This window comes from Elephas maximus, chromosome 3 (genome assembly GCF_024166365.1).
Source record: "Elephas maximus indicus isolate mEleMax1 chromosome 3, mEleMax1 primary haplotype, whole genome shotgun sequence".
Classification (NCBI taxonomy): domain Eukaryota; kingdom Metazoa; phylum Chordata; class Mammalia; order Proboscidea; family Elephantidae; genus Elephas; species Elephas maximus.
The window spans coordinates 82,700,771-82,723,670 of NC_064821.1; the positions used below are offsets into that span (position 1 = coordinate 82,700,771).

The 22,900-nt window shown below is 51.7% G+C and overlaps 2 protein-coding genes and 1 long non-coding RNA gene across 6 annotated transcripts in view; 2 read left to right on the top strand and 1 right to left on the bottom strand.

Annotated features, from left to right (window-relative positions):
* The window catches only part of CTPS1 (CTP synthase 1), a 31,918-nt gene extending 22,716 nt beyond the window's left edge, over positions 1-9,202 (top strand). Inside the window, exons 13-19 of one of the 3 annotated variants that reach the window (XM_049878943.1) lie at positions 1,554-1,597; positions 3,627-3,723; positions 4,826-4,881; positions 4,985-5,081; positions 5,605-5,749; positions 6,610-6,704; positions 8,311-9,202. In XM_049878943.1, coding sequence (XP_049734900.1) covers positions 1,554-1,597; positions 3,627-3,723; positions 4,826-4,881; positions 4,985-5,081; positions 5,605-5,749; positions 6,610-6,694 — 524 coding nt within the window. In that variant the 3' untranslated portion in view covers positions 6,695-6,704; positions 8,311-9,202. Of the gene's footprint in view, positions 1-1,553; positions 1,598-3,626; positions 3,724-4,825; positions 4,882-4,984; positions 5,082-5,604; positions 6,705-8,310 lie in introns of those variants that run through there. The other 2 variants (XM_049878944.1, XM_049878942.1) reach the window with 2 other exon arrangements.
* Positions 9,203-12,816: 3,614 nt separating this feature from the next.
* SLFNL1 (schlafen like 1) lies at positions 12,817-18,172 on the bottom strand. The gene is made up of 6 exons (XM_049875943.1): positions 18,145-18,172; positions 16,428-16,834; positions 14,761-14,772; positions 14,111-14,632; positions 13,670-13,813; positions 12,817-12,939 (listed from the first exon to the last, which is right to left on the bottom strand). Exons 1-6 carry the CDS (start codon positions 18,170-18,172, stop codon positions 12,817-12,819), a joined length of 1,236 nt encoding a protein of 411 aa, XP_049731900.1.
* A 988-nt stretch (positions 18,173-19,160) lies between these two features.
* Positions 19,161-22,900, top strand: part of LOC126072964 (uncharacterized) — a 169,666-nt gene continuing 165,926 nt past the window's right edge. The window contains exons 1-2 of one of the 2 annotated variants that reach the window (XR_007516615.1): positions 19,161-19,192; positions 20,411-20,514. This is a non-coding gene — a long non-coding RNA (uncharacterized LOC126072964). Of the gene's footprint in view, positions 19,193-20,358; positions 20,515-22,900 lie in introns of those variants that run through there. The other variant, XR_007516616.1, reaches the window with a different exon arrangement.

Below are 22,900 nucleotides of genomic sequence, written 5' to 3' on the forward strand. Positions count from 1 at the left end.
TTGTGTTCTGGTTGTTCCATTACCAGTACTCTAGTTTCCCTGCCCCCTTATCTTCTCTGGCCCTTTTTTTTTTTTCCCTGTGTGTAAAATGAGGATAACAATGGTATTTACTTCACATGGTTGTAAAAAACAAGTGAAATAATTCTTGTAAATAGTCCTTAGCACACTGCCTGGCCAATGGGAAACACTCACTAATACCAGCTATTTGCCTAGCTAGCTGTGTATTATTGCATAACACACTACGCCCAAATGTAGCAGGTTCACACAATAAAAATTTAGTAATTCTTGGTGTTCCTGGGGTTGACTGGACTTGGCGGGGTGGTTTCTCTGCTCCACATGGTGTATCTGCAGTCATTCCTGCGCTGCATTCAGGCAGGGACATCGAGATGGTCTCCTCATGCGGCGGCTCGTCATTTGCTAGTTCAGCCCAAGCTGCTTCACAACATGGTGGCTGGCTTTCAAAATGACAGGCTCAGTGTGCAGGCAAGTCACATGGCCAAGCCCAGTGTCATTGTGGAAGGGGCTGTACAAGGGTATGGCTCATGGGGCCACTCCTGTCACAGCCCCTTTATTCTCTTTAGCCCAACTGACAAATACTGGATTTCCAGAGAGACTTTCTAAGTTCTGAGAAAACTGAAGGAATGTACAGGTGATTCTCTGTGGCCAGCTTGCTGTTAGGGTTCCCATTTTGCGTTTTTTTCTGAGGCTGCTTCACAGTAACTCCAAGGGGACGGTAGCTCAGTTTTGTAGGCAGCATGTCCTTTGGTTTCTTGCTTCTTAGCTCCTGGCAGGTACTGTCTTACCACTGAGCACCCCAGAGGTGGCCTTTGAGGTACCTTGGACCCTCCCCAGCTATGATCCCCCTCCTTCCCGCTCAGGTTCCCAAATTGGGGAGTGACCTGGGGATGAGCTTACCCTTCAGTTGAAACTTGGCCCTGGATCAGGCCCAGGAGGGGAACAATACCTGCCATTCACACAGAAAGAACCAGACACAGAACCAGGAACTGGTTCTTTTCCTTTTTGATCTTCAGTGGTTTTGCTTGTGGTTAGGTGGTAAATTCAATAAAGGATGATGGGAAGGTTGTTTGGATTTTGAAATGAGTTAATTTCTGATTTCGCTATTGAGCAAGGCAAGTGAGTAAGGCAATGTATTGGATGCTGAAGATGAAGGAAATGGAGATGAAATAGTCCTTATCCATCTTGGCGAGGCAGTCGGAAACAAAAAGTGAAAAACTAAGACAGTAATGTCAGAACTGTCACAAAGATGCATTATTGAAATAAAGATTATTAGGTTATGCCATTGTGTTTGGCCTCCCCATTTTGTACTGCGTGACTTCCCAGAGAGTTACAGATTCAATAGAAAACACTGACCTGAGTTTGTATGTGGAATATTTTAAGTCTTAAAAATGCTGCTCTAGTTGTTGTTCTAATCGTTGAATGACTAAACTGCGGAGGGAAGTTGTGATTTCGAGCTTAGGAATGAAACTGTTAAATAATCAGTTTTGTTTGTAACTTGTAACTATTTTCCTAACACAGGTATTTTGATTTTTCAGATGCCAATTCTACAGAGTTTGACCCTAAGACAAGTCACCCTGTGGTGAGTCAAGTGTTTGAATCTCAGTATGGCTTAGAAGGTGACTGAGGGTTAGAGACAGGAAAGGAGACCACTTGGGTCCATCCCAGAGAACCCTGAGTTTGCTCTTTTAGGCTTGCTGGAGAGGAAAAACTGTTATTATTTATTATATAATTCTTCCGTACTCTTCCCAATGTGCCACAGAAGAATTTTAAGATGGGTACACCATAGCCAACTAGAGGGGATCCCTGGTTAAAATAATTATCCATCCCTGCTCCTCTCAATTCCCAGGAGCGCTTTATAATAATAGTATTGATATGAAATGCTTATGTTGGCATTCATATGTGCAGGCACTGTCCTCTGTACTTTATATTAATTCATTTAATCCCAGGAACCATGAGAGAGATAGGCATATGATTAAGAAACTGCTGGAATAGAATACTAATTTGTTTAACAGTAACTAAAGCTTTTCTGGGTGGGCATACTTCCCTGGGTGGTGCAAATGGGTAAGCACCCAACTACTAGCTGAAAGGCTGGCAGTTCAGTCCCACCCAGAGAAGCCTCAGAAGAGAGGCCTGGCGATCTGCTTCTGAAAGGCCACAGCCTTAAAAACTCCATGGAGCAGTTCTGCTCAGCACACATGGGTCGCCGTGGGTCAGAATCGACTTGACGGCAACTAACAACAATAACATTAAAAAAAACAAAAAACCTGTTGCCATTGACTCAATTCCCACTCTTAGTGACCCTATAGGACAGAGGAGAATTGCCCCATAGGGTTTCCAAGGGTGTAAATCTTTGCAGAAGTAGACTACTACATCTTTTTCCCGCAGAGCAGCTGGTGGGTTCAAACCATTGACCTTTCAGTTAGCAGAGCACTTAACCACTGCACTGCCAGTGCACTACTTCCTTCAAAACAATATGTACTTCCTGTTAAATCTGCTGGAGGAGTGGCCCTGCTCAGCCTGCCGGTTGGCAAAGCTCATGGTGGTAGGGACAGTGCCATTATTCATCTCTGAATCCTCAGCCCAGGGATGACAGATGTGGAAAGGGCATTTCGTTTTTTCCAGCATTCAGCAAATATCAGTTGGGACTATTTTTGAGAGTAGGGACACTGTGATAAACAAAACGGGGACGTTTTTGATCTCACAGAGCTTCAGCAGCATCGGTGTGTATCTGTTGAGCTTTGCAAACACTAAGATGTCGGAAGGCGAAGAGCACATACGTTGAAGTGTGGAGCCATGGGGTGATAGGGGAGCAGAGCCCAGAGAAGGTCCTCGAGGTCAGCAGGCGCTCAGAGGAGCACTGGCCTGTGAGCTGAGCTGGAACGTCACTGCTGGAATGCCACGGCCCACCCACTCCCTCAGTCATCTGTTCCACAGACACCCTTGCTGGCTGCTAGCCCTGCTGCAGGGATAGCCAACCAGAGATGAACATCCTCGCCTTCGGACAGCTCATCGTCTGCTGGAGAAGACAGATGTGTTATAGTATAACATATATGGTATTGTACTGGATCCCTGGGTGGCGCAAGTGGTTAACATGCATGGCTGCTAACTGAAAGGCTGGCAGTTCAAGTCCACCCAGAGGTGCTTCAGAAGAAAATCCTGGAGATCTACTTCCAAAAAATCAGCCATTGAACACCCTGTGGGATTCAGTTCTACTCAGACACACATGGAGTCACCATGAGTTGGAATCAGCTTGAAGGCCACTGGTCACTGGTTAGCCTCAGACCCACTCTCCTGTACTATAGTCTTCAGTGAATGTGCTGTATCATCCAGCAGCACTGGTGATCCAAAGGGCTGGAGGTGAGAATGGCCAGCAGAGGGAGCTGTGCCCAGCCCTGCCGACCATGAGAACTGGCTGAAGTGGGAACCCCCTTCCTAACAAGAGTTTTAACAGAGTAATGGGGCGGGGGCCACTTTCCCCTGTGAAAAGCATCTCTTACAAAGAAAGGCCAGGAAATAGAACCTCCTCACTGGCTTAGTTCATTCACGAGGCAGTCTGTCTCATAACAGAAGCAGAGTTTGTTCTAAGTTTGTTTTCTGAACACCTCCAGGTCATAGACATGCCGGAACACAATCCTGGGCAGATGGGTGGAACCATGAGGCTGGGCAAGAGGAGGACCCTGTTCCAGACCAAGAACTCAGTCATGAGTAAGAGCTGCCTGGTACCAGCCTGGGCATCAGCTCGGCACGTCTGAGATTCCTGTCTCGGAGTGATGCCATGGCTCTGAAGGACTAGGCTGGCGTTTTTGGTTTTGTTCTTGCTTTTGAAGTTCTTATTACCCTCCTATTTCTGCTCTTTTAGAATGCACTGTGATAGCTAAAGAAGCAGTGTGGGTCTGGGAAAGGTCACTAGTTCTGCAGATAGGGACCTGGGGCACCGTGGTTATGGACAACTCGCTACAATGAGGCATTTAGGTTAAATCCATTGTAATCTGTTACTTCCTTATACTATTAGGCTGAACTATATGAAATTGCCAATATTTGACCATGTTCATTTCATATAGTTCGATCTAAATAGATTTATTATAACGAAGTACTAATAGATGCTAAAGATTTAGGGAAAATTGGGCGAGGAAAATATCTAAGAAAAATACAGTATTAGCCAGATGTTTTTTTCTTGCCCACTGGGACAATTTCACCTGTAATTTGTTGGCAGTAGTGCCCCTGTGTCTGTCTGGGGGTTTCACAGCAGCAGAGTTTGAGACTCACTTGAGTCGATGATCTTCTAGTCCTGAAACTTTCAACTCTAATGCTCTGTGGTTTAGGGATCTCACCAGGTGGCCATGAATGTGTCAGTGTTAGCAGCCCGTTTGCAGCTGCAGTGCTTGTTCACCCACAGCCACCAGTCCTTGTCGATGGCTTTGAGGCACTGTGACTTGGACCTCGTGGCGCTGGCCGTGAGCGTCATCTGTGTAGCTCTTAATATGTCTGCCTTCCCCAGGTCACTCTCAGGGTTTTGGCCTTTGGTACATTCTGATTTGTTTCCCCAGTCAGCTTCAATGGAGGGTGATGGGAAAAGTCTCTGTCTGCTATGATTTTCTTTAGAGTGCTCAGAAAGAGTCAGAAGCCCAAGAATTAGTCTAAATCATGCTATTAAAAGCTGGTGCTTGTGGTTGTTAGGAGAATCGTAGAACGAGCCTTCACAAGCCTGCCGGCATATAGGATCATCGTAGACTGGGAGCAGGGTGTGGTTGTGAACACACTGTGCGGTGAAATGAGAGTTCTTTACATCAGACTGCTTTTTTGCCAGGAAAACTCTATGGAGATCCGGAATTCCTGGAGGAGAGGCATCGCCACAGATTCGAGGTGAGGATTTGAGCCTTGTGACTTTTAAAATGTTCTCCTTTCTGTTACCCTGGACACACAATTAGCTGAGGGCCCAGCAAAATTATTTTTCATGCTTCAACAGGTAAATCCAGTCTTGAAAAAGTGTTTGGAAGAGCAAGGCTTGAAGTTTGTTGGCCAAGATGTTGGAGGAGAGAGAATGGAAATCGTGGAGTTGGAAGGTGATTACTTGGGTAGTTGTATTTAATGGAAAATTTAGTGAGTTTTCTTGGCACACGGGAAAATACAAGAATGTAAGGTGTTGCCCATGATCTGACAGAATTAGGAAGCAGCAGTCTTGTGAGGGGAAGGGCCTTGTTGAACGAGGTTTCGGGAGCCCTGGGAGGTTCATCCTTGTATCGTGGTTTTCCTTGGGTAGCTGTTTAACTTCTGGTCTGAAATGAGAGGTTAGGTGGTATTAAAGCCGCTTCAGATCTCACAGGAACTGCGTGACCCGTTCTTCCGAAGTCACGGGAGCTGGGGAAGCAGGGAACGGGAGCCTGGAGAGGAGAGCCTTCAGCTGGAGGAAGGGGGGTAAATCTGTTGTGTTTTGGGGTTACCTTTTACCTAGATCTAAATTAAGTTATTTTTGAATAATATAGGGTCAGTATAAATAGGAGAATTTAACAAGATTTTTTCTCATGCTTTTTACCTTCTATGCATAGCATTCATAATGGAGCTGTTTCTTTTGAATTTCTGTTTCAGATCACCCCTTTTTTGTTGGGGTTCAGTACCACCCTGAGTTCCTGTCCAGACCTATCAAGCCTTCCCCGCCCTACTTCGGCCTCCTCCTAGCCTCTGTAGGGAGGCTCCCACATTACCTGCAGAAAGGCTGCCGGCTCTCACCTAGGTGGGGTCGCTGGTCACTCAGTCACCAGCTTCTCATCTTCTCCAGTCCTTTAAAAAACAAAAGCCAAACCCATTTCCATAGAGTTGATTCTGACTCATAGCGACCCTAGAGGACAGAGTAGAACTGCCCCCGTGGAGTTTAAAAGACTGTAAATATTTATGGAAGCAGATGGCCACATCTTTCTCCCTGCAGAGCATCCAGTGGGTTCAAGCCACCGACCTTTTGGTTAGCAGATGAGTGCTTAACTGCTGTGCCACCAAGGCTCCTTTCAGTCCTTTAGGTGGTCACTAATCCATTGTGACAAGGCATCACGTGGTCATTAACGAGAAAAGCAAGGGGAAGCAGGGAGTCGTTCCTGCCGAGGGTGCTTGGGCAGCATTGTATGCTCCCCTTCACACTAACACACATGTTTCCTTTCCTGGGGTGTGCTCAGGCTGCTCCTGTGCCCCCCTACCTCCCTCAGCTTGTTGGCCAGGCCCCCTTCCTCAGCATCTAGGTTCCACCTGATCACATTTGACAGTAGGACCCTGTGGCCCACGTTAGGGGGGCTGTGGTTTTTCACAGGGTACACATCATACACACCCTTGTGGATCACCCCCATTGCTTCCTTTGTCAGAAACCAGTTAGTTTCTCTGAGTTGATGGTTAGGGTATCATGGCTGAAGTTTAAATTCAATATGTATCTTCAGTAATTCGGAGAAAATCCCTCTACAGCCTCACGCTAAATACGTAATATCGTAAGGAGTCTTTCTAATCCTGCTGTGTAGAGACAAGGGTCCCAATAGTAATGGTAGCTACAGAAACTGGAAGCGAAGTGGGTTTTTGGTGGGAGATGATGAATAAACCGTCTGAATTCTACAGGGACACCTACAGTGACAGAAGTGGAAGCAGCTCCCCTGACTCTGAAATCACTGAATTGAAATTCCCATCAATAAATCATGACTGAATCTGGTAACGTAAGTGATATGTTTAAGCTTTATTATTATTATTATTTTTTAATGGTGATGACGTGCTAGGGTTGCAAGGAAATCATGGAAGTTTAGTGCTGAACATTTTTATCTGCCAGAGAATGAAGGTGGCAAGGTCGTTGTGGGCATGAGTGAGAGGCACCCTCTGCTGAGGAGGGCAAGGGAGAGGACTCTTTCTCAAGTCACATTGCACCTACATGCCCTGCCTCGGGGGACTCCAGCGGGGGGACACCAGTCGCTGAACAGTTTGTCTTCTCATCCACTGCCTTGTCTCCTGATTGCTGCTCGCAGGTGCCAGTCTGATCGGTTCTGGGGCAGCTGGATTCCTAGACCCTTGATATTTTACTTGGCTGTACACTTGGGAGATCTTGAAGGAGGTGACAGGGTGACATTATGGCATTTGTCATTTTTGCAAAGCCTCAAGCTTTCAGCAGGGAGTGCATTAAACCTAATATTGCTTATAAAATAAAGTTTCTATGTCGATTGCTGCTTATTCTGTAAATTCTTCAAAATCCAAAAATTATCGAGCAGACTTCAAATGTTTTTCTTTTTAGTGACAGCGTTTGTAAATGTGTACAGTGCAGTAACTGTGTAGGCAGTGCTCTGAATTTGTATAAAGTCCAGTTAAGGTGAACTGACAGGATGCTGTCAGCAGAAGAACACATTCTGCTGGTGATGGTATCAGAAGGGGGTTGGGGTGTTGTTCAGGAGTCTGGGGGCTCTGAAAAGAGAACTAGATTTATGAGTGTGGCCCCACAATGTGGGGGATCCAAGCACAGGTGAAATGAGTTCCTGCCCCAAGGTTCGGGCAGGTAAACCCATTGCTACTGAATTGATTCCAACGTGATTCCGACTCATAGTGAGTGACTCTATGGGGCAGAGTAGAACTGCCCCATAGGGCTTCTAAGGCTGTAATCTTTACGGAGGCAGACCACTGCACCACCAGGGCTCTCTGCAGGTAGGTAGGCCTCTCTGAATCCTGCACACCTTTCACCACCTGCCTGCGGGCCTCTTACTGTGTAGGCCGGAGCCGCCTGATCACATGACCCACGTGTTTTCCCGTCTGCCTTGGTTGGTTAGCCGCGTGGCCTGTGATAACCTTAAGTACATGAATGGGCAGGAGAAGTAGGCTAGTATCAGGGGGAGGGCACTGGTCGCTTACTCTTGCACCAGGTAAGCATTTCACGCAGATGAATGAATCCCCTTGACCAGAGAGTCTGCTGTAGGCTATTTGACAGTCTAAGCAACTAATGGGAAGAGAAAGGAAACTTTAACAGTAAAGGAAACAGACTTGGACGATTATATGGAATTTCTAACCACCTCGCTAAGTAGAAGATTCCCTGTGGCGGCACCGTTGAGAGGCTGGGTGCTGTGGAAATAGAATGGGGAGGCAGAAGTTGATACAAGTTCTTTTAAATACATGGTTCTGTGGAAATTACAGCTTTGGCTTCCACTTACTCACACGAGGCTCCTGCCAGCTGTTCTTCAGGGAAAAGCAGGCCTAGTTTACCAGGCAGCTGCCTGTAACTCCTAACGTTTCTGCCTTAACAGATATCGCATAATTGCTAAAATTTGTTTTGTTTTTTTTATACAGGGATGATTCTTCAAGAGAGCCTTTGAACTTTGACAGAGTTTACAGCTTTGATTTTACACTCAGCTTTTGACACTTCCTTTAAATTATGTTTTTATTAAAATTATTTTATTATAGGGGAAAAGGTATTTGGAAAACTTTGTTACTTGCATGTCCATCATGTGTCTTGACTCTGCTGTGCAGTTAGTTCCCGAGCTGCTGAGAAGAGCGACAGCAAGTCTGGAAGGGGCTGATGATGGACGGGGGCTGGTAGAACGCCCCCTCGATCACCATGTTTCTCCAACTACCTCGTGTCATTGTGGATTCGAGAGCATTACCTGTTGCTTTTCCCTTGGATGCCTGGGCCGTTATAAGAAGTGCCACGTGGACTTAAGAAGCACGGAAAAATACGCGTAGCTAGTCCTTAGAACACTTTGGTGCTGGTGACTTGAGGGCATTGCTTGCCACCAAGGACAGTGAAACCGGAGTCAAAATCTTGACACTGCCCCGAGCTTTGGGGACTTTCAGTGCCAACTGTGGCTGGTACTTGTCCAAAGGGACAGTCACTTCAGTGTCGCATGAAACGGTGAGAAGTCTATTCCTCGGTGAAGTGTGATTTTAAGCCCCCATGCCTCTGACCACACTTCCTCTTCTTGGGGCTGGGAAACACTCCTTGCATCAAGGGGTTGCTTTTAAAAAGAATAAAGAATCTTTGGGAAACTGCCTCTAAAACCCTCACATGTAGACAGCTTTGGCTCACAGGGGACGCCTTTCTTCTAGAACGGTGTTACTGCAGTTGAAGCGCAACATGAGAAGCTCGTCTTAGCGTGATGTAACAGTAGGCACAGCTATGTCTGCCACGTTCTGGCTGCACTTACGTGGGCTCCCTGACTTAAATAAATAATGCAGAACTAGAGACATGCTTTGCTCTTCATTCTCTGTCCTTGGCCAGACGGAAACGTAGCAGGATGTGGGTGCCTGTGCGCCGTCAACTGAGCCCTCAGTGCCAGGCTCTCCTCCAGGCGAGCAGCCTTCAGCGAGCAATCATTTGTTCGAAAACTCAGAGAGGAGCCTTTCTCATAGGAACCAGAGTTTTCCAGAAAGCCTTCAAATAGAGGTGCTCAGCATAGAATGATACAGATGAAAGGTCATAGGTGTTGAGTATGCCACTTGACCTTGAAAAAGGGGGAAAGAGTGGGCAGTTTTTATTATGAAGCACCTTCCCTGTGCCCGGCACTGGGCCTGGGGGCCTCACCCACGTAGCCAGGGAGCAGTGGACTGAAGAGTGTGTCTTACCCAGCAGGACTGCTATAACCACCGGCTCTTGCTCCATCCCTGTCCCTCTGAATATAGTCCCAGCAGCTAGAGGTCGCTGTCCACGGTGATGTCTTCCTCCAAAGTGGCATTGGTGCTATTGAGTGTGCCGCTTGTGGAGTGTGGGTGACGTCTGGCACCCATTCACCCTCCAGCCACTGAGCACACCTACTCAGGGGTGAGCAGTGTCCTCTGCAAACAAGTCTGTCCAAGAAAGGGGCTCACATCTCAGGCTGGGGTCCCACACCTGCTGTCTTCTCTGTCTTCCCCTGTTCCTGGTGACTGAAGGAATGTGAGGGGACTGACTAAAGTATGCTTCAAGGAACCCCAGCCCTGTGACACGCCGTATAACAGGTTCCATGATTTCCCAGTGCCTCAGACCCCAAATTTAGGAGTTGCTGTGATTGCTTCATTCAGCAAGTATTGATGGGGTGTCTACCACATGCCCAGCATGCATAGTGCCCAACAATCTTTACTGCATTGAAATTTGACACTGGGGCTGGGGAGGAAAATGTTCTTTCTTTCTCACCATTTGGCCCAGCACCTACATCACAGAGATCGGGAAAAGAAGTGGGCTCCCTTTTACCCCTCCACTCCCTAGCCCAAGGCCACCGTTACCCTCAAGGCCCGGAAGTGTATTTCCCCCACCTCCTGCTCAAGAGCAACCCAGCTGCCTTTGTCTGCCTTCCATTTCTCATACGTTTAAAATAAAACGTCTTCAGTTATACGAAGGTCTTCAGAATTGTCTTGGCACTTTGTGGCTGATTTGGCATAATGTTAGCCTCTTCCCATCTGGTGGTGTCATCAGCCTTCAGATATTTTTTTAAAAAACCATTCCCCAAACTGAGCACTATGACATGTCCACTGGTGCCAGGAGTGCTCCCGACAACAGTGGGCATTTGGTTGGGTGCAGTTGATTTGAAAAGGCCTCTAGCCATCAGTGTTCCTACCTTGCCCGTAACAGTGCCTCAGCTGAGTAACTTGTGTGCTGGCCAGTTATAAACCCTTCTGAGAAAAGGGACCCCAGGTAGTTCTCCAGGACTTTCAAAGTCCCATCAGCCTGCCACCCTGGCTGCAGCCCAGTGCTGACTAACCAGAACATACAAGCCCCTCCCTGTGGGGAGGAAACAGGCAGAACTTCCTCCAGGTCCTTACAATAAACACCTCACCCAGGAGGCAGACTTGCAGCCATTTGGAGCAGCTGAACTAAAACATGACTTCTTCCAGCCTTTGGAGGAACGGGCTGTTTGCCGTTTCTAAGGATTGCTGAGGTCCCATTTCCCCTCCTCCCTTTGAGCCCTGGGCTAATAGTGTGGTGCTCAGCAATGACTTCTTGAGTAACGCGTCCTTTGATCATGCAGTTCTCAAACAGCCTTTGAAAAACCTGGTACAGCCCCTGTGGCTGGTGACACGGGTAGCTCAGTGGGGTGAGTTTGATACATCCATTCTCATATTTGGTCCCTGTAACGAGTGTGAGTGATGGCCAAGGCAGGGGTTGTGTCATGTTTGATAAATGGAAAAACCAAGTCTCAGAAAAGCCGTAGTTGGCCCAGTAGATGTCACCTTGCTGGTGAATGGAGGGGCTGGAATCTGCGTCTACCTCTACTCCTGCAGACCAGGAGGGTGTGAGGGGATTAACTAAAGTGTACTCCACGGGACGCCAGTCCTGTCAAATGCCCTGTTCAGCAAGGTTGCATGGTTGCCCAGTGCCTCACACCCCAAATTTAGAAGTACTCATGATTGCTTCATTCTGCAAATATCGATTGGGTGTCTACTATAATGCCTGGCATATGCTTCTGAAGATATACCAGTGAACAAAGCTGACCAAAAGCCCTGGTTCCCCAGAGGGTGTATTCTAGTGAGGGGAAACAGACAAAAGCTACAATGTGTCAGATGGTGACAAGTGCTGTGGAGAAAAAGATGGAAGCAGGAAAGGGGAGTGGAAGTGCTGGGGAAGGGGGTACAATTTAAAATAGGGTGGTTAGGAAAGTTGTGCATGGACTTGAAGGGGGAGAGGAGAGGAAATGAGTCATGCAGATAGAGGGGGGAAGAGCAATCCAGGGGGAAGCAGCCAGTGTAAAGGCCCTCAGCCAGGAGCTCTGGAAACAACTTGGTCAGTGGCTGGAGTGGCCCAAACAAGGGGCAAACTGAGGAATTGAGCCAGGTCATGGAGGATTGTGTAGGCCATTGTTTGCCATTTGCTCTTGCTGAATGGGGAACTTTTGGAGGGCTCTGAGCTAGGTGTGGCATGATTGGACTTTGGCTTTAATAGTGTCTCTGGCTCTGCTGGTGGAGATAGCAGGGGAAAAGCCAGGACAGGAATCCTTTCCAGTGGTGGGGAGCACTTGGAAGTCAGACCTTCCTGTGCAGGGGCTGTTCTGTGCCGTGGGCTGGAGAGACAGGGTGCTCATGTGATGATAAAGTGCCACCAGCCTGCTGCTGATTTCTCAACCACGACCACTCTTTGAGGTAGACATTATCCCTGTCTTACAGGTGAGGAAACTGAAGCAAAGAGGCATAGCAATGTGCCCCAAGGCACCCAGTCTTTAAGGCAGAACCGAACTGGAGCCCGACTGCTCTGTGTGGTTGGAGCCAGGACTGGCGCTGCCCTCTGCACACAGGGGCTCATGACCTAGCTGCCCCTAACAGGCTGGCCGAACATCCTAGAAAGAACCATCCTCACCCCAGGTACATGTGATTTATTAAGGAGCATTGCCAGTCACAAGTTCCAGCAAGCCAGGGATGAGGGCTGCAGGGTGGCTTGTTTGCCCTGTAACCACAGTTACTGAATGTACCTTGCTTTCTGCAGAAGGTGCCAGATTCCTTGATAGTCTCTTCTAGCCAACCGGAGTCCCAGATTCCAGCGTGGTCAAAATCAGCGTTTTAGGGAGAGGGACAGTCCCATACAGCTTAGTCCTAGGGTAGCCAAGTTCTTTCTGAAAGTGAAGGTTCTGTGGGGATCATGCTAAGAGCAATTTCTTAGCCACCCAAATCTGGGTCTGCTCAAGACTGAAGCCCCCTGGGGCTAGTTCAGGCCCCCCCGTGTGCAGGGCTGCTGGAGGAGAGGAAGCAGAGCCCTCCCGGCTACCTCTGAGCAGCCCTGCCTCCCTGGTCAGCCCAGATGGCGGTGTCTGTTGGCAGGACTCAGGTGCAGGTACGAAGTGCTGCACCTCTCCTGTGCTGAGCACAGGACCCGCCCGCCCTGGCTCGCCTGCCTCACAGGACACAGCAGGTGCAGGAGGCCAGCCAGTGCTGCTTCAGCTGCTGCTGGAGCTGCTCCTTCTCTACCGTCAACACCTTCACCTTCTCCTCCAGCTTGCCCAGTTCTGCAGTCCATTTCTGAAGGGACACAGGAGAAGCAGATGTCCAAGCTGACCTCTCAGGCCTGATGGGCCCTGCTCACAGCCACTGGGCAACATGTTGGCACTCTTAGGTGGGGAAGCTAGGTCCCCTGGCCATGCCACCGACCAAGTTGGCTCTGGGGTATTGAGGGAGCCTGCCTGATGTGAGGGTCCTGTCAGCATCCCAGACCCTGGGGTGGACCCATCCTCTATAGCCTCACCAAGTACCAGGGGCAGGGACAGGCTGACTACCCCGTGGTCTGGTCCTCTTTTCACTCCCTGTCAACCCCTTGCCCATCTCTGATGTTTCCTTCTTGAAGAGGCCTTTCCTTGGGACCTGCCACCTCTTTCACATGCTTTCCCTACGAAGCATCACCCAATCTTCCACTTTTCTTGTAACTTCAAAATAGTCCAGCACCCCCCCCCCCCCCGCCAGCCACTCAAGGATTGAATGCTGTAACCGCCAAGCCAAGGTGGAGAGGTATTCCAGGCACCAGGGAAGGTGGCACAGAGGTTTTTGAGAGTGCTCAGGGCTTCGCCCGCACCCCAGGCACGGGACGGTGGGACTATAGGATGTAGTGGGTTATCTCTATCCGCCCCCTCCCCCTTACTGGGTGGGTGATGGAGCACCAAGGGAAGCAGCAGCTTGCTGGGGACTGCTCAGCGGGCGGCTGATGAGCCTGCGGTCAGCACGGCTCCCATCTACCCTCAGCTCCCGGCCTCGTTACCTGCCTGCACCACTCCTGGATGGCGCTGCCGGACAGCGGGCCCTGGATGCTCCCGTCGCGCCGCAGGAACACCTCCCCCTGGTCGGTCTCATAGAGCTGCGGCTCGCTCTGGGCCTTGGGCGCGTGCACGCGCAGGCGGATCACCTTGTTGAGGGCAACAGCAGCACTTTCGAGTGGGTTACTCGACAGTTTGCAGCCCCAAATCCCGCCTAAGTGGCTGCCGCCTTGCTCACTGGCTCCTTAGGGAGCCCGGTGGGTTGGGGGGCAGGGTTCCTTCCGGCCTCTTCTCCAGTCCTTCTTCCCCCAGCTCCCCTTCGCCGCCCTCCTGGGCCAGCCATTGCTCAGCTCCGGGCTTAGCAGAGTAGATGATCTCCATCATTAGTTAAGTGATGACAGATGACAAAGCTAAGACCCAGAAACCTTGCTTTCCCGCAGGCTCACCTTGAGGGGGACGCTGAGGGCGGAGGCGCTGATCACGGGGATGAAAGTGAGGTCATAGGCGTCCGGGAAGACCTGGGGCTTGAAGCCCTGCAGGATGGAGTCCACCAGCAGGCGCACTCGGTCCTCGTCGTGGTGGCTGCAGCGGATGCCCTGCACCAGGCCGCTGTCCTCGACGCCCACGAACAGGTTGCCGCCCTCGCTGTTGAGGAAGGCGCACACGTAGCGCCGCACGTGGTGCTTGAACGCCAGGCTCAGGTACTCGCCGCCGCCGCGCTTGAATTCCACGTTGCGCGTCTCGCTGCCCAGGAAAGCTCCCTGGAAGAGCCGCTCCTGGCCCAGTATCTCCTGGCGCACGATGGCGCTGTCGGAGCGCGCGCCGCTGGGCTGGCGGTGGTGGATGCGTGGTCCCCGAGAGACCCAGGCCAGGCTGGGCGGGGTCTCTGCGGGTGGGACCAACGACCTCCCACTACGGTCCGGGCTGGCGCCAAGGCTGGGGCCCCGGCTCAGGCCACAGTCTTCTTCCTGCGGGAGGGAGGGGGGAATCAAGAGCGGGTGTGGTGGAGAGTCAGAGCCCCTGCCTGGGTAGTGTGAGGGCCAGAGTGCTAGAGCCCCCACGTGCACCCCCTCCCGGGGCCAGGCCTCACATGGGCCTCTTCCTGCGGCTACCTGGCCTAGGTATCTAATTCAGGACACCCCTCCTGCCAGCCAATGCTGGAAACCTATGGGGAGCCCGGAGCCATCAGCTAGGTCAAGGGCTCAAACTAGCCGCTGCTCCTTCCTCTGCCCAGCTGGCCCTCTACTACTGGGTGATGGTGGGAGCTGGGAGCTGGAACGCCTGTGGATCAATCTTTTCCCACTTGGGTTTCAGATAGACGTCGGAGGCCCAGGACCAGATCGTTTCAGAAGTGCCTTATTAGCACCCTGAGGTTCCTGAATTGAGAGGGGCCACAGAGACCCCACCCCTTCCTAATCTCCCTGAAACTCTTGCCCATCGCTTTCCTGACTATTGACAGGTCCTCCTGAATCTCTCCCTTCCTCTGCCCCTTCCAAGTCCCCTCCCTGGGCTCTCATCTGTGTGTTCCAGGACTCTGTGCCATGTGTGTCCTCATGGCCACTTCCCTAGTCTGGGCCTCATCAATTGGCCCCTGGATGACCGTGTCAGCCCCTCATGGGTCTCCCTGCCTCTGGGCTCTTTCACCCCAATCTATCATCCTCCCCACTGACCCCAAATACAAGTCAGAGCAAGTCTGACCCCTCTACAGCCATTCCATGGATTCTGGCTGCCTGCTGGCCTCCCTAACCGGCTTACAGGGCTGGGAGCCCAGCAAGGGCTGGCCATGGAGATGAGGGCCACATCCACACCAGCCCTGCAGCTACCCGAGATCACCCCTAGAAACATAAAACTCATGCAAACGGGATATTAGGCATGCAGGTCTGTTTAGTTCTGTAACAGTTTAAACTCCATGGCATTTTTGGCGCCCCAAAAGGGAAAACCAAGATCACCTGTCTCAGAGTGACCCACCACAACCACAGCGAGTTGTCTATCCCCTCCTGGCCCCCCAAAAGCTGGCCTTTCAGCCCTGCTCTCTCTTGATCTCACAGCCCTGCCTGCCCCACCTGGTGCCAGCTGTGTTCCTCAGTGCCCCCTGCCGCCTTCCGCCTGAGCTCCAGGGACGCCAAATGGCTTGCCCTTCTGCAAACCCGTTGTTCATTTGCACATGCAGTGTCCCTCTGGACTGTCCTTCCTCGCCGAGGGCCTGCCTGTCAAACTCCCTGAGACCCAGCTTCGATTTCACTTCCCCTGTGAATCTGTCTCAGGAGGGCAGTGCGGAGCCTCCACTCTCCTCCCCCAGCTCGAGGCAGCCACCTGGCTGGCTGGCTCTGCTCACAGATGAGGGCTCCCTCTGGAGGGCAGGACCCCACCTTTAACCTCTGCCTTACCTCCAGGGACAGGCAAGCACTGTGTTTGTCAACTGAATGAGTGAGGTGGGCCAAGGAGAAAATCAGGACCTCTGTGTGCCCAGGCCCAGAGGGAGGGATGCAAAGGGACCCAGGGAGGAGTCCCCAACACTTTGGCCTTTCACAAGAAGGGCCACTTCACATGTGCTTCAAGACTGTAGGCAAACCGTGAGGGTCAGCGACCCTCTGCGGGATGCCTGCCCCCCCAGCTTCAGGCCCCCAACTTTGCAGATGTGTCCCCAGCTCCAACACGACACCCCTCCACTTCCACCCAGCATAGGCCATTTGTACCCAGGCCTCTCCCCTGGGTGAGGCTTTGGGGCTCATGGGCTTGGTGGCCTGGGGAAAGCCCACTTACCTTGCTGCGGTGGGAGGGCTTCTGGCCCTCACTCACCACCAGCACCTTCCCCCGGGCCGCCAGCTCCTTGAGGATCAGGTGTTCCTCTGAGGCTACCTGCAGGCGCGAGGGGAGCGAGGCCAGGGTGGCCTTTGGGGTGGCCACCTGCACCACTGCATAGGCCTTCCGCGGCCGCCTCACCACCTCAATGTGCTCCCGCGCCACAGGCACTTCGAGCCGCTCCAAGGTGTCTCGCAGCAGGCAGGTGAGTACTGGCACGGAGAACTGGGGGTTCAGGTGGCCCACATAGAGAGTGTGCATGGTGGGGGCCACCTCAGGGTCTGCATCCTCAGCCAGGGGCTCCTCTATGGGCAGCGCCTGTAGGGGCAGCTCACCCAGGGCCCTTATGGGAAGCTCTGGCACCTGTGCTTCCATGGTCTCTTCCTGGGGGTCTCTGGAGGGGTCTCCCTCAGAAGGCATTTTGTGATTCCTCACCGCTGGCTGCTCCTTCCAGGGCCCTGGCCTCTCAGCTGGGCCTGGAGCCTCCCAGAGGGGCTCAGGGGGTGCCAAGGCTCCTGGGAGGCTCAAGGATTGGTAGGGGCTGGGCAGGGCCATGGAGAGAGGGGGAAAGTAGAGGGCCAGCAAGAAGGGGCTGGCCACCTACCCGAGGCCTAGGACAGGAAAGAGGAGAGTCAACGCAGGGTTGCACCAGCAAACAGCATGTGGCCTCACCCCTCCATTCCACAGAAGGGAAGACTGAGGCCCATAGGGGAGGCCTTATGCCCAAAGAGCTAGAGGTGGAGGGGAACAGACTCAGGTCTCTGAGGGCCCCACTGGTATTCTTTCAGCAGCCCCATAGATCTGGTTTTCCCTCCCCAACCTGCCCCTCTCCACAGGCTCGCCCACCTAGGTGTCCTCTGTGTTTGCTGCCCACCAGAAGGTGATTTCTGCCTCCACACACCAAAGAAACTTTTTAAAGAGGGCCTCTTGGAAAGGAGGCCTTAAGCCTGCTCCTGGGGGAGGACTGGCCGGAGGCCCCATTGTTGCTTCTGCCTGACTTGTCTGCGGCCCAGCCTGAGCCCAGCAGAGGCTCTGAAACGAGAGTCAGGGCCTGAGCAGAGGGCCCTAGAGCAAAACTCTCATGCTTTTGGCATACTGGTGAAAGGGATGGCCCCTTCCCACAAAAAACAGCCTCATGCACATACACATACAATTGTAGGAGGTTCAGGGACCCTGTTTTAAGAACTCCTAGTCAGCTCCCATAGGAGAAACACCTGGCAATCTGCTTTCATAAAGATTACAGCCAAGAAGACCATATGGGGCAGTTCTACTCTGTCACATGGAGTCGCTATGAGTTGGAATTGACTCAACAGCACCCAACAACAGTCTAGACTGAGTCCTCCATTTTGGGCCCAGGGAGCAGAAGGGAGGCAGAGCAGAGAGAGGGTTGGAGCTGGGGCTCTTGCCCTCCCGCATGCTGTGGGCCTCACTCCTGAGCTGTGCCTGTATGTGCACACATGGCCCTCCGCTCACCAGAGGCGGGGGGCGGGGGGGCTAGAGGGGGAAATTTGCCCCTGGCTCAAGTCCAAGGGGGCGCCAGGCGAGTCTTGGACATTCTGAGGCGCCACAAATATGAAAGGCGCCTGACCAAGGCAGCTAGACAAGAAGGGGGAAGGCGTTTCTGCTGTGGCATTGCCACTATCAACATCTATTCATCTTGAAATTGGGCAGGGGTCACAACTTAGAGATCGCTTCTGGGTGCTCATTACCCTCGCTACACCCCTACCACTCACCCCCACACACCCAGCCTCTGGCTTGTGTGGTAGGTCCCACCAGCCTGCATCTTTTCAGATAGGATCCTTGAGGCAGTCAGGACCTGGGGGCCACCACGGCTGGGGTGGGGGCATTCAGGGCCAACAGGAGTAGAAGAAAAGGGGAGGCCTGTGACCTTCATGTCCTGATGGCTCCTGAGGAAGCGGCAGCCCTGAGCTCCCCACCTCAAGCTCTGCAGGGGGGCAGGGAGAAGCAAGGCTGAGGAAGTGGGCGGGGCCTGCTCGCTGCCACTGTGATCTCACTCCTGGCAACAATGCCTTCTTGGCTGGCCTCAGGCAGGCAGGATGGGGAAGGTCCCAAGGAAAACTCCTCCTCCATCCCCCCACCTCTCACCCAGCCCCAGCAGCTACAGCTACCCACCCACAGTCCACACAGCTTGGCCACGGGGCTCCCTCTAGGCGGGTCCTAGAATCCCGTGGCTGAAGACAGACGTCCGTCCTCCCTTTGCCATGTCTCTCCAGGCCACTCCTCTCTCTTGGCCCGCTGCCCAGTCGAAAGCCCCCAGCTCTCCTTTGATTACCAATCCCAGCTCCCCTGGCACTGAGGAGCCCAGCTGCCTCAGGATGGGTCAGAATGCATAAGGCTGGTTCCAGGGCTCCCCTGGCACGAGGCCCTTCTCTGTTCCTGGGACAGAGGTTGCTGTCCAGAAGACCCCTGGGGAATAGGTCAAGCATTGCCATCTCTTTTGAAGGACAGGGTTGTCACCTGCAGTTTGACAGGGACCAAGACATGGGTGACACACAAGCCTTAATTAATGCAGGAATCTCTTCTTGGGGAAGACCCTTTGACAGGTGCTTTTCATTATGCAGATGTAAGATCCGCACTTTCCCACACTGCCTGGAAGTCCTGACTGGGGGTGGGGTGTGGAGTCCAGAGGCAGATGCTTCACACCAGGAAGGCGGTGGCTGACAGTGTAGAGAAGGCTGCCTTTCTTGTGGGCAGCCATTATGAAGGTATTACTGTATTTTTTTCCCTTGGGGCCTGAGGTAGAAACGTGGGTGCAGAACTTGTGAAAGGAGACCTTGGTGTGGGGGCACGGAAGAGCGCCAGCCTGTGAGGCTTTGGGGAGTGCCAGTCAGCAGGGGCCTCCAGAAGGGCCTGGTCAAGGCCCAGGGGGTGCAGTGACATCTGAGGCCCAGGATTAAGTTTTCCTTTCCTGTCTTCCCTCCCCAGCCTTGTGTTAGTTGTGCTTTGGGGGCAGCAGCTTCAAAAGGCGGGTGGAGGTGACTGGGGAGAGCCTGCAGTGCTGGTCTGAAGGGGGAGGAGACCATAGAACCTGGGCACTCTTTGTTGGGGGACGGTGGTCCCCTGACAGCCCGCAGACTGGCAGGATGAGGGCTGGACTTATTTAAGGGAAGAGTCACCCTGGAAGACTAGAGAGGCTCCTCTGGTTTGGTTATTATTGGACCAGATAGGAGTGAATATCCTGGATACAAAGGAGCTAAAAGATGGACTGCACTAATTTCCTTCCCCCTCCTCCTCAGGGGATGCCATCTTTCAGTCCCCTCTCCTTGAGTTCAGCTGAACTGTATTCCTTGATCTTCTGAGGGTGCAAGACATCACACCAGGTGCTGGGGCCCAGGAGACAGAGAGCCCTCACATTTCTCCTGCTCTTGTGGCACCTGCCACCCTGCCCTGTCAGCCGCCCCCAGCTCTGACTCATCTCTGCACCCGCAGCTCTGAGAACTGCAGAATGATGGCTCCTCAGGCTTCTCCCCCAGCCCCCAGCACAAGTGCACTCTTCTTCTCCTTCATGCCTTTCTTGACTCTGCCAGCCCTGAACTTCTCTCACAGCACCCATACAACTGAGACCATAGCTCTTTTGAGACTCAACTCCCGAGACTGTGAAGTCATGTGAATCATGCAGAAAAAAGACAGCTGGCCAGGAGAGTACTCTGACGGGGGACACGTGTGAACGTATCAAGGCATCCTCCTCCGGATCCAGAGGCCTTGCTATCGGCAGCTGTTCTGCAGGAAATTTCCCAACCTGGCTTAAGTGCCAAAACTTCCTGCACTCTTACCGGAAATTTCTTTAAACCATTCTACTACATTTGCTCTGGGATCTTTGACAACTTTCTGTGAGCCGAACACCAGTTCAGCTTTTTTTGTGGGGGTAAAAATTGCTTTTCATTTTAAGTACCGAATAAATTTATAAAACATTTTAACTACAGAAATGCATCGTGACCCAGCTGGGTTATCTGCGTTCCTCGGGCTTGGTAACAGTACTGATGGGCCCTGTGGGGAGCTCGGGCAGCGACCGACCGGAGTGCGTGTGGTAAGCAGCCCTTTTCAGTTCTCTCGCTTGGTGTCTCTGACCTTATTCACAAACCTCATTTTTTTTTTTTTTTTTTTGAATGGCTTTAACAAAGAGAAATTTATTCTCTCATAGTCTAGTAGGTTACAAATCCAAATTCAGGGTGTCAGCTCCAGGGGAAGCCTTTCTCTGTCAGCTCTGGAGGAAGATCCTTGTCCTCAATCTTCCCCTGGTCAAGGAGCTTCTCAGGCGCCGGGACCCCGGGTCCAAAGGACATGCTGCGCTCCTGGTGCTGCTTTCTTGGGGGTATGAGGTCCCCAGCTCTCTGCTTGGTTCTCTTTCCTTTTATCTCTGAAGACTGACAGTGTAGAGAACGCTGCCTTTCTTGTGGGCAGCCATTATGAAGGTATTACTGAATTTTTTTCCCTTAGGGCCTGAGGTAGAAACGTGGGTGCAGGCCACACCCCGGGGAAACTCCTTTTACATTTGATCAGGGAGGTGACCTGAGTAAGGGTGATGTTACAATCCCGCCCTAATCTTTTTTTTTTTTTTTATTGTGCTTTAAGTGAAAGTTTACAAATGAAGTCAGTCTCTCATACAAAAATTTATATAAACCAAACCAAACCCAGTGCCGTTGATTCCAACTCATAGCGACCCTATAGGACAGAGTAGAACTGCCCCATAGAGTTTCCAAGGAGCGCCTGGCAGATTCAAACTGCCGACCCTTTGGTTAGCAGCTGTAGCACTTAACCGTTACACCACCACCTTGCTATATACTCCTAACTGCTCTCCCCCTAATGAGACAGCCCGCTCCTTCCCTCCACTCTCTTTTCATGTCCATTCTGCCAGCTTCTAACCCCCTCTTCCCTCTCATCTCCCCTCCAGATAGGAGATGCCAACATAGTCTCAAGTGTCTACTTGATCCAAGAAGCTCATTCTTCACCAGCATCTTTTTGTATCCCATTGTCCCGTCCAATCCCTGTCTGAAGAGTTGGCTTTGGGAATGGTTCCTGTCCTGAGCTAATAGAAGGTCTGGGGGCCATGACTACTGGTGTCCTTCTAATCTCAGTCAGACCATTAAGTCTGGTCTTTTTATGAGAATTTGGGGTCTGCATCCCACTGCTCTCCTGCTCCCTCAGGGGTTCTCTGTTGTGTTCCGTCAGGGCTGTCATCGGTTGTAGCCAGGCACCATCTAGTTCTTCTGGTCTCAGGCTGATGTAGTCTCTGGTTTATGAGGCCCTGTCTGTCTCTTGGGCTTGTAAATTACCTTGTATCCTTGATGTTCTTCATTCTTCTTTGCTCCAGGTGGGTTGAGACCAATTGATGCATCTTAGATAGTCACTTGCTAGCACTGAAGACCCCAGATGCCATTCTCCGAAGTGGGATGCAGAATGTTTTCTTAATAGATTTTATTATGCCAATTGACTTAGATATCCCCTGAAACCATGGTCCCCAAGCCCCCGCCCCTGCTATGCTGGCCTTTGAAGCATTCAGTTTATTTAGGAAACTTCTTTGCTTTTGGCATAAATCTCATTTGGCCTTTGAGAAAAACAGAAAAAACTTTTGCCGTCGAGTTGATTTCAACTCATATAGACTGCATAGGACAGAGTAGAACTGCCCCATAGGGTTTCCTAGGAGCACCTGGTGGATTTGAACTGCTGACTTTTTGGTTAGGTGTAGTAGCTCTTAAACACTATGCCACCAGGCTTTCCTTTGTGAATGCGAGGTGGGGCCCAAAGGTGAGGCAGAGGGTTGTGGTGGAAGCGCCTCTTGTGTTTACTGGAGAATAGACAGTCACTGCTCCTCACCAGTGTCCACTTGGTGGCCCACAGGGCCACAGTCTCTGAAACATTAGGGATGGATGTCTGCCTGGGCTTCTGGCCAAGAGGCGGAGGGACAGGGATGCCAGAGAAAAGCGAACTCTCCGGAGTTTTGTGGACATAACTTTCATGACCCGGGGACCCGTGTCACTGCAGCCTCAGTCTTGAGCTGAGTCAGCATTTCCTCAGGCATGAGTCCTCCCTTTGCATTCCACTGACCACCCTTTCAGAGGCCAGCCCCAGCCCCCCACAGGGTGTCTGATGTTTGAGTGGCTCTGGCCCAGGATCTGTACACTGGGTACCTTTTGGCAGCTGGCCTCTGTGAGCATTTGCACTGGCTTTGGTTTGGTTTTTTTGTTTTGGTATCGGAGGCACAAATACACGGCTCTGCTGCCTGGCTGTGATTGTTCCTGGGTTGAAAGTTCAAGGCAGTAGAGCTTCCCTGGAATGTGGTAAGGCCAGATCCAATGATTTGAAGTTAAATATTAGGGTCAGGAGGCTGCAAAAAGCTGAGGGACAAGGGGAGGAGAGTCTGGACTCTCCTACGCAAGAGGGCTTTCCATGTTTTGTGCTTTGCTTCTAAGATC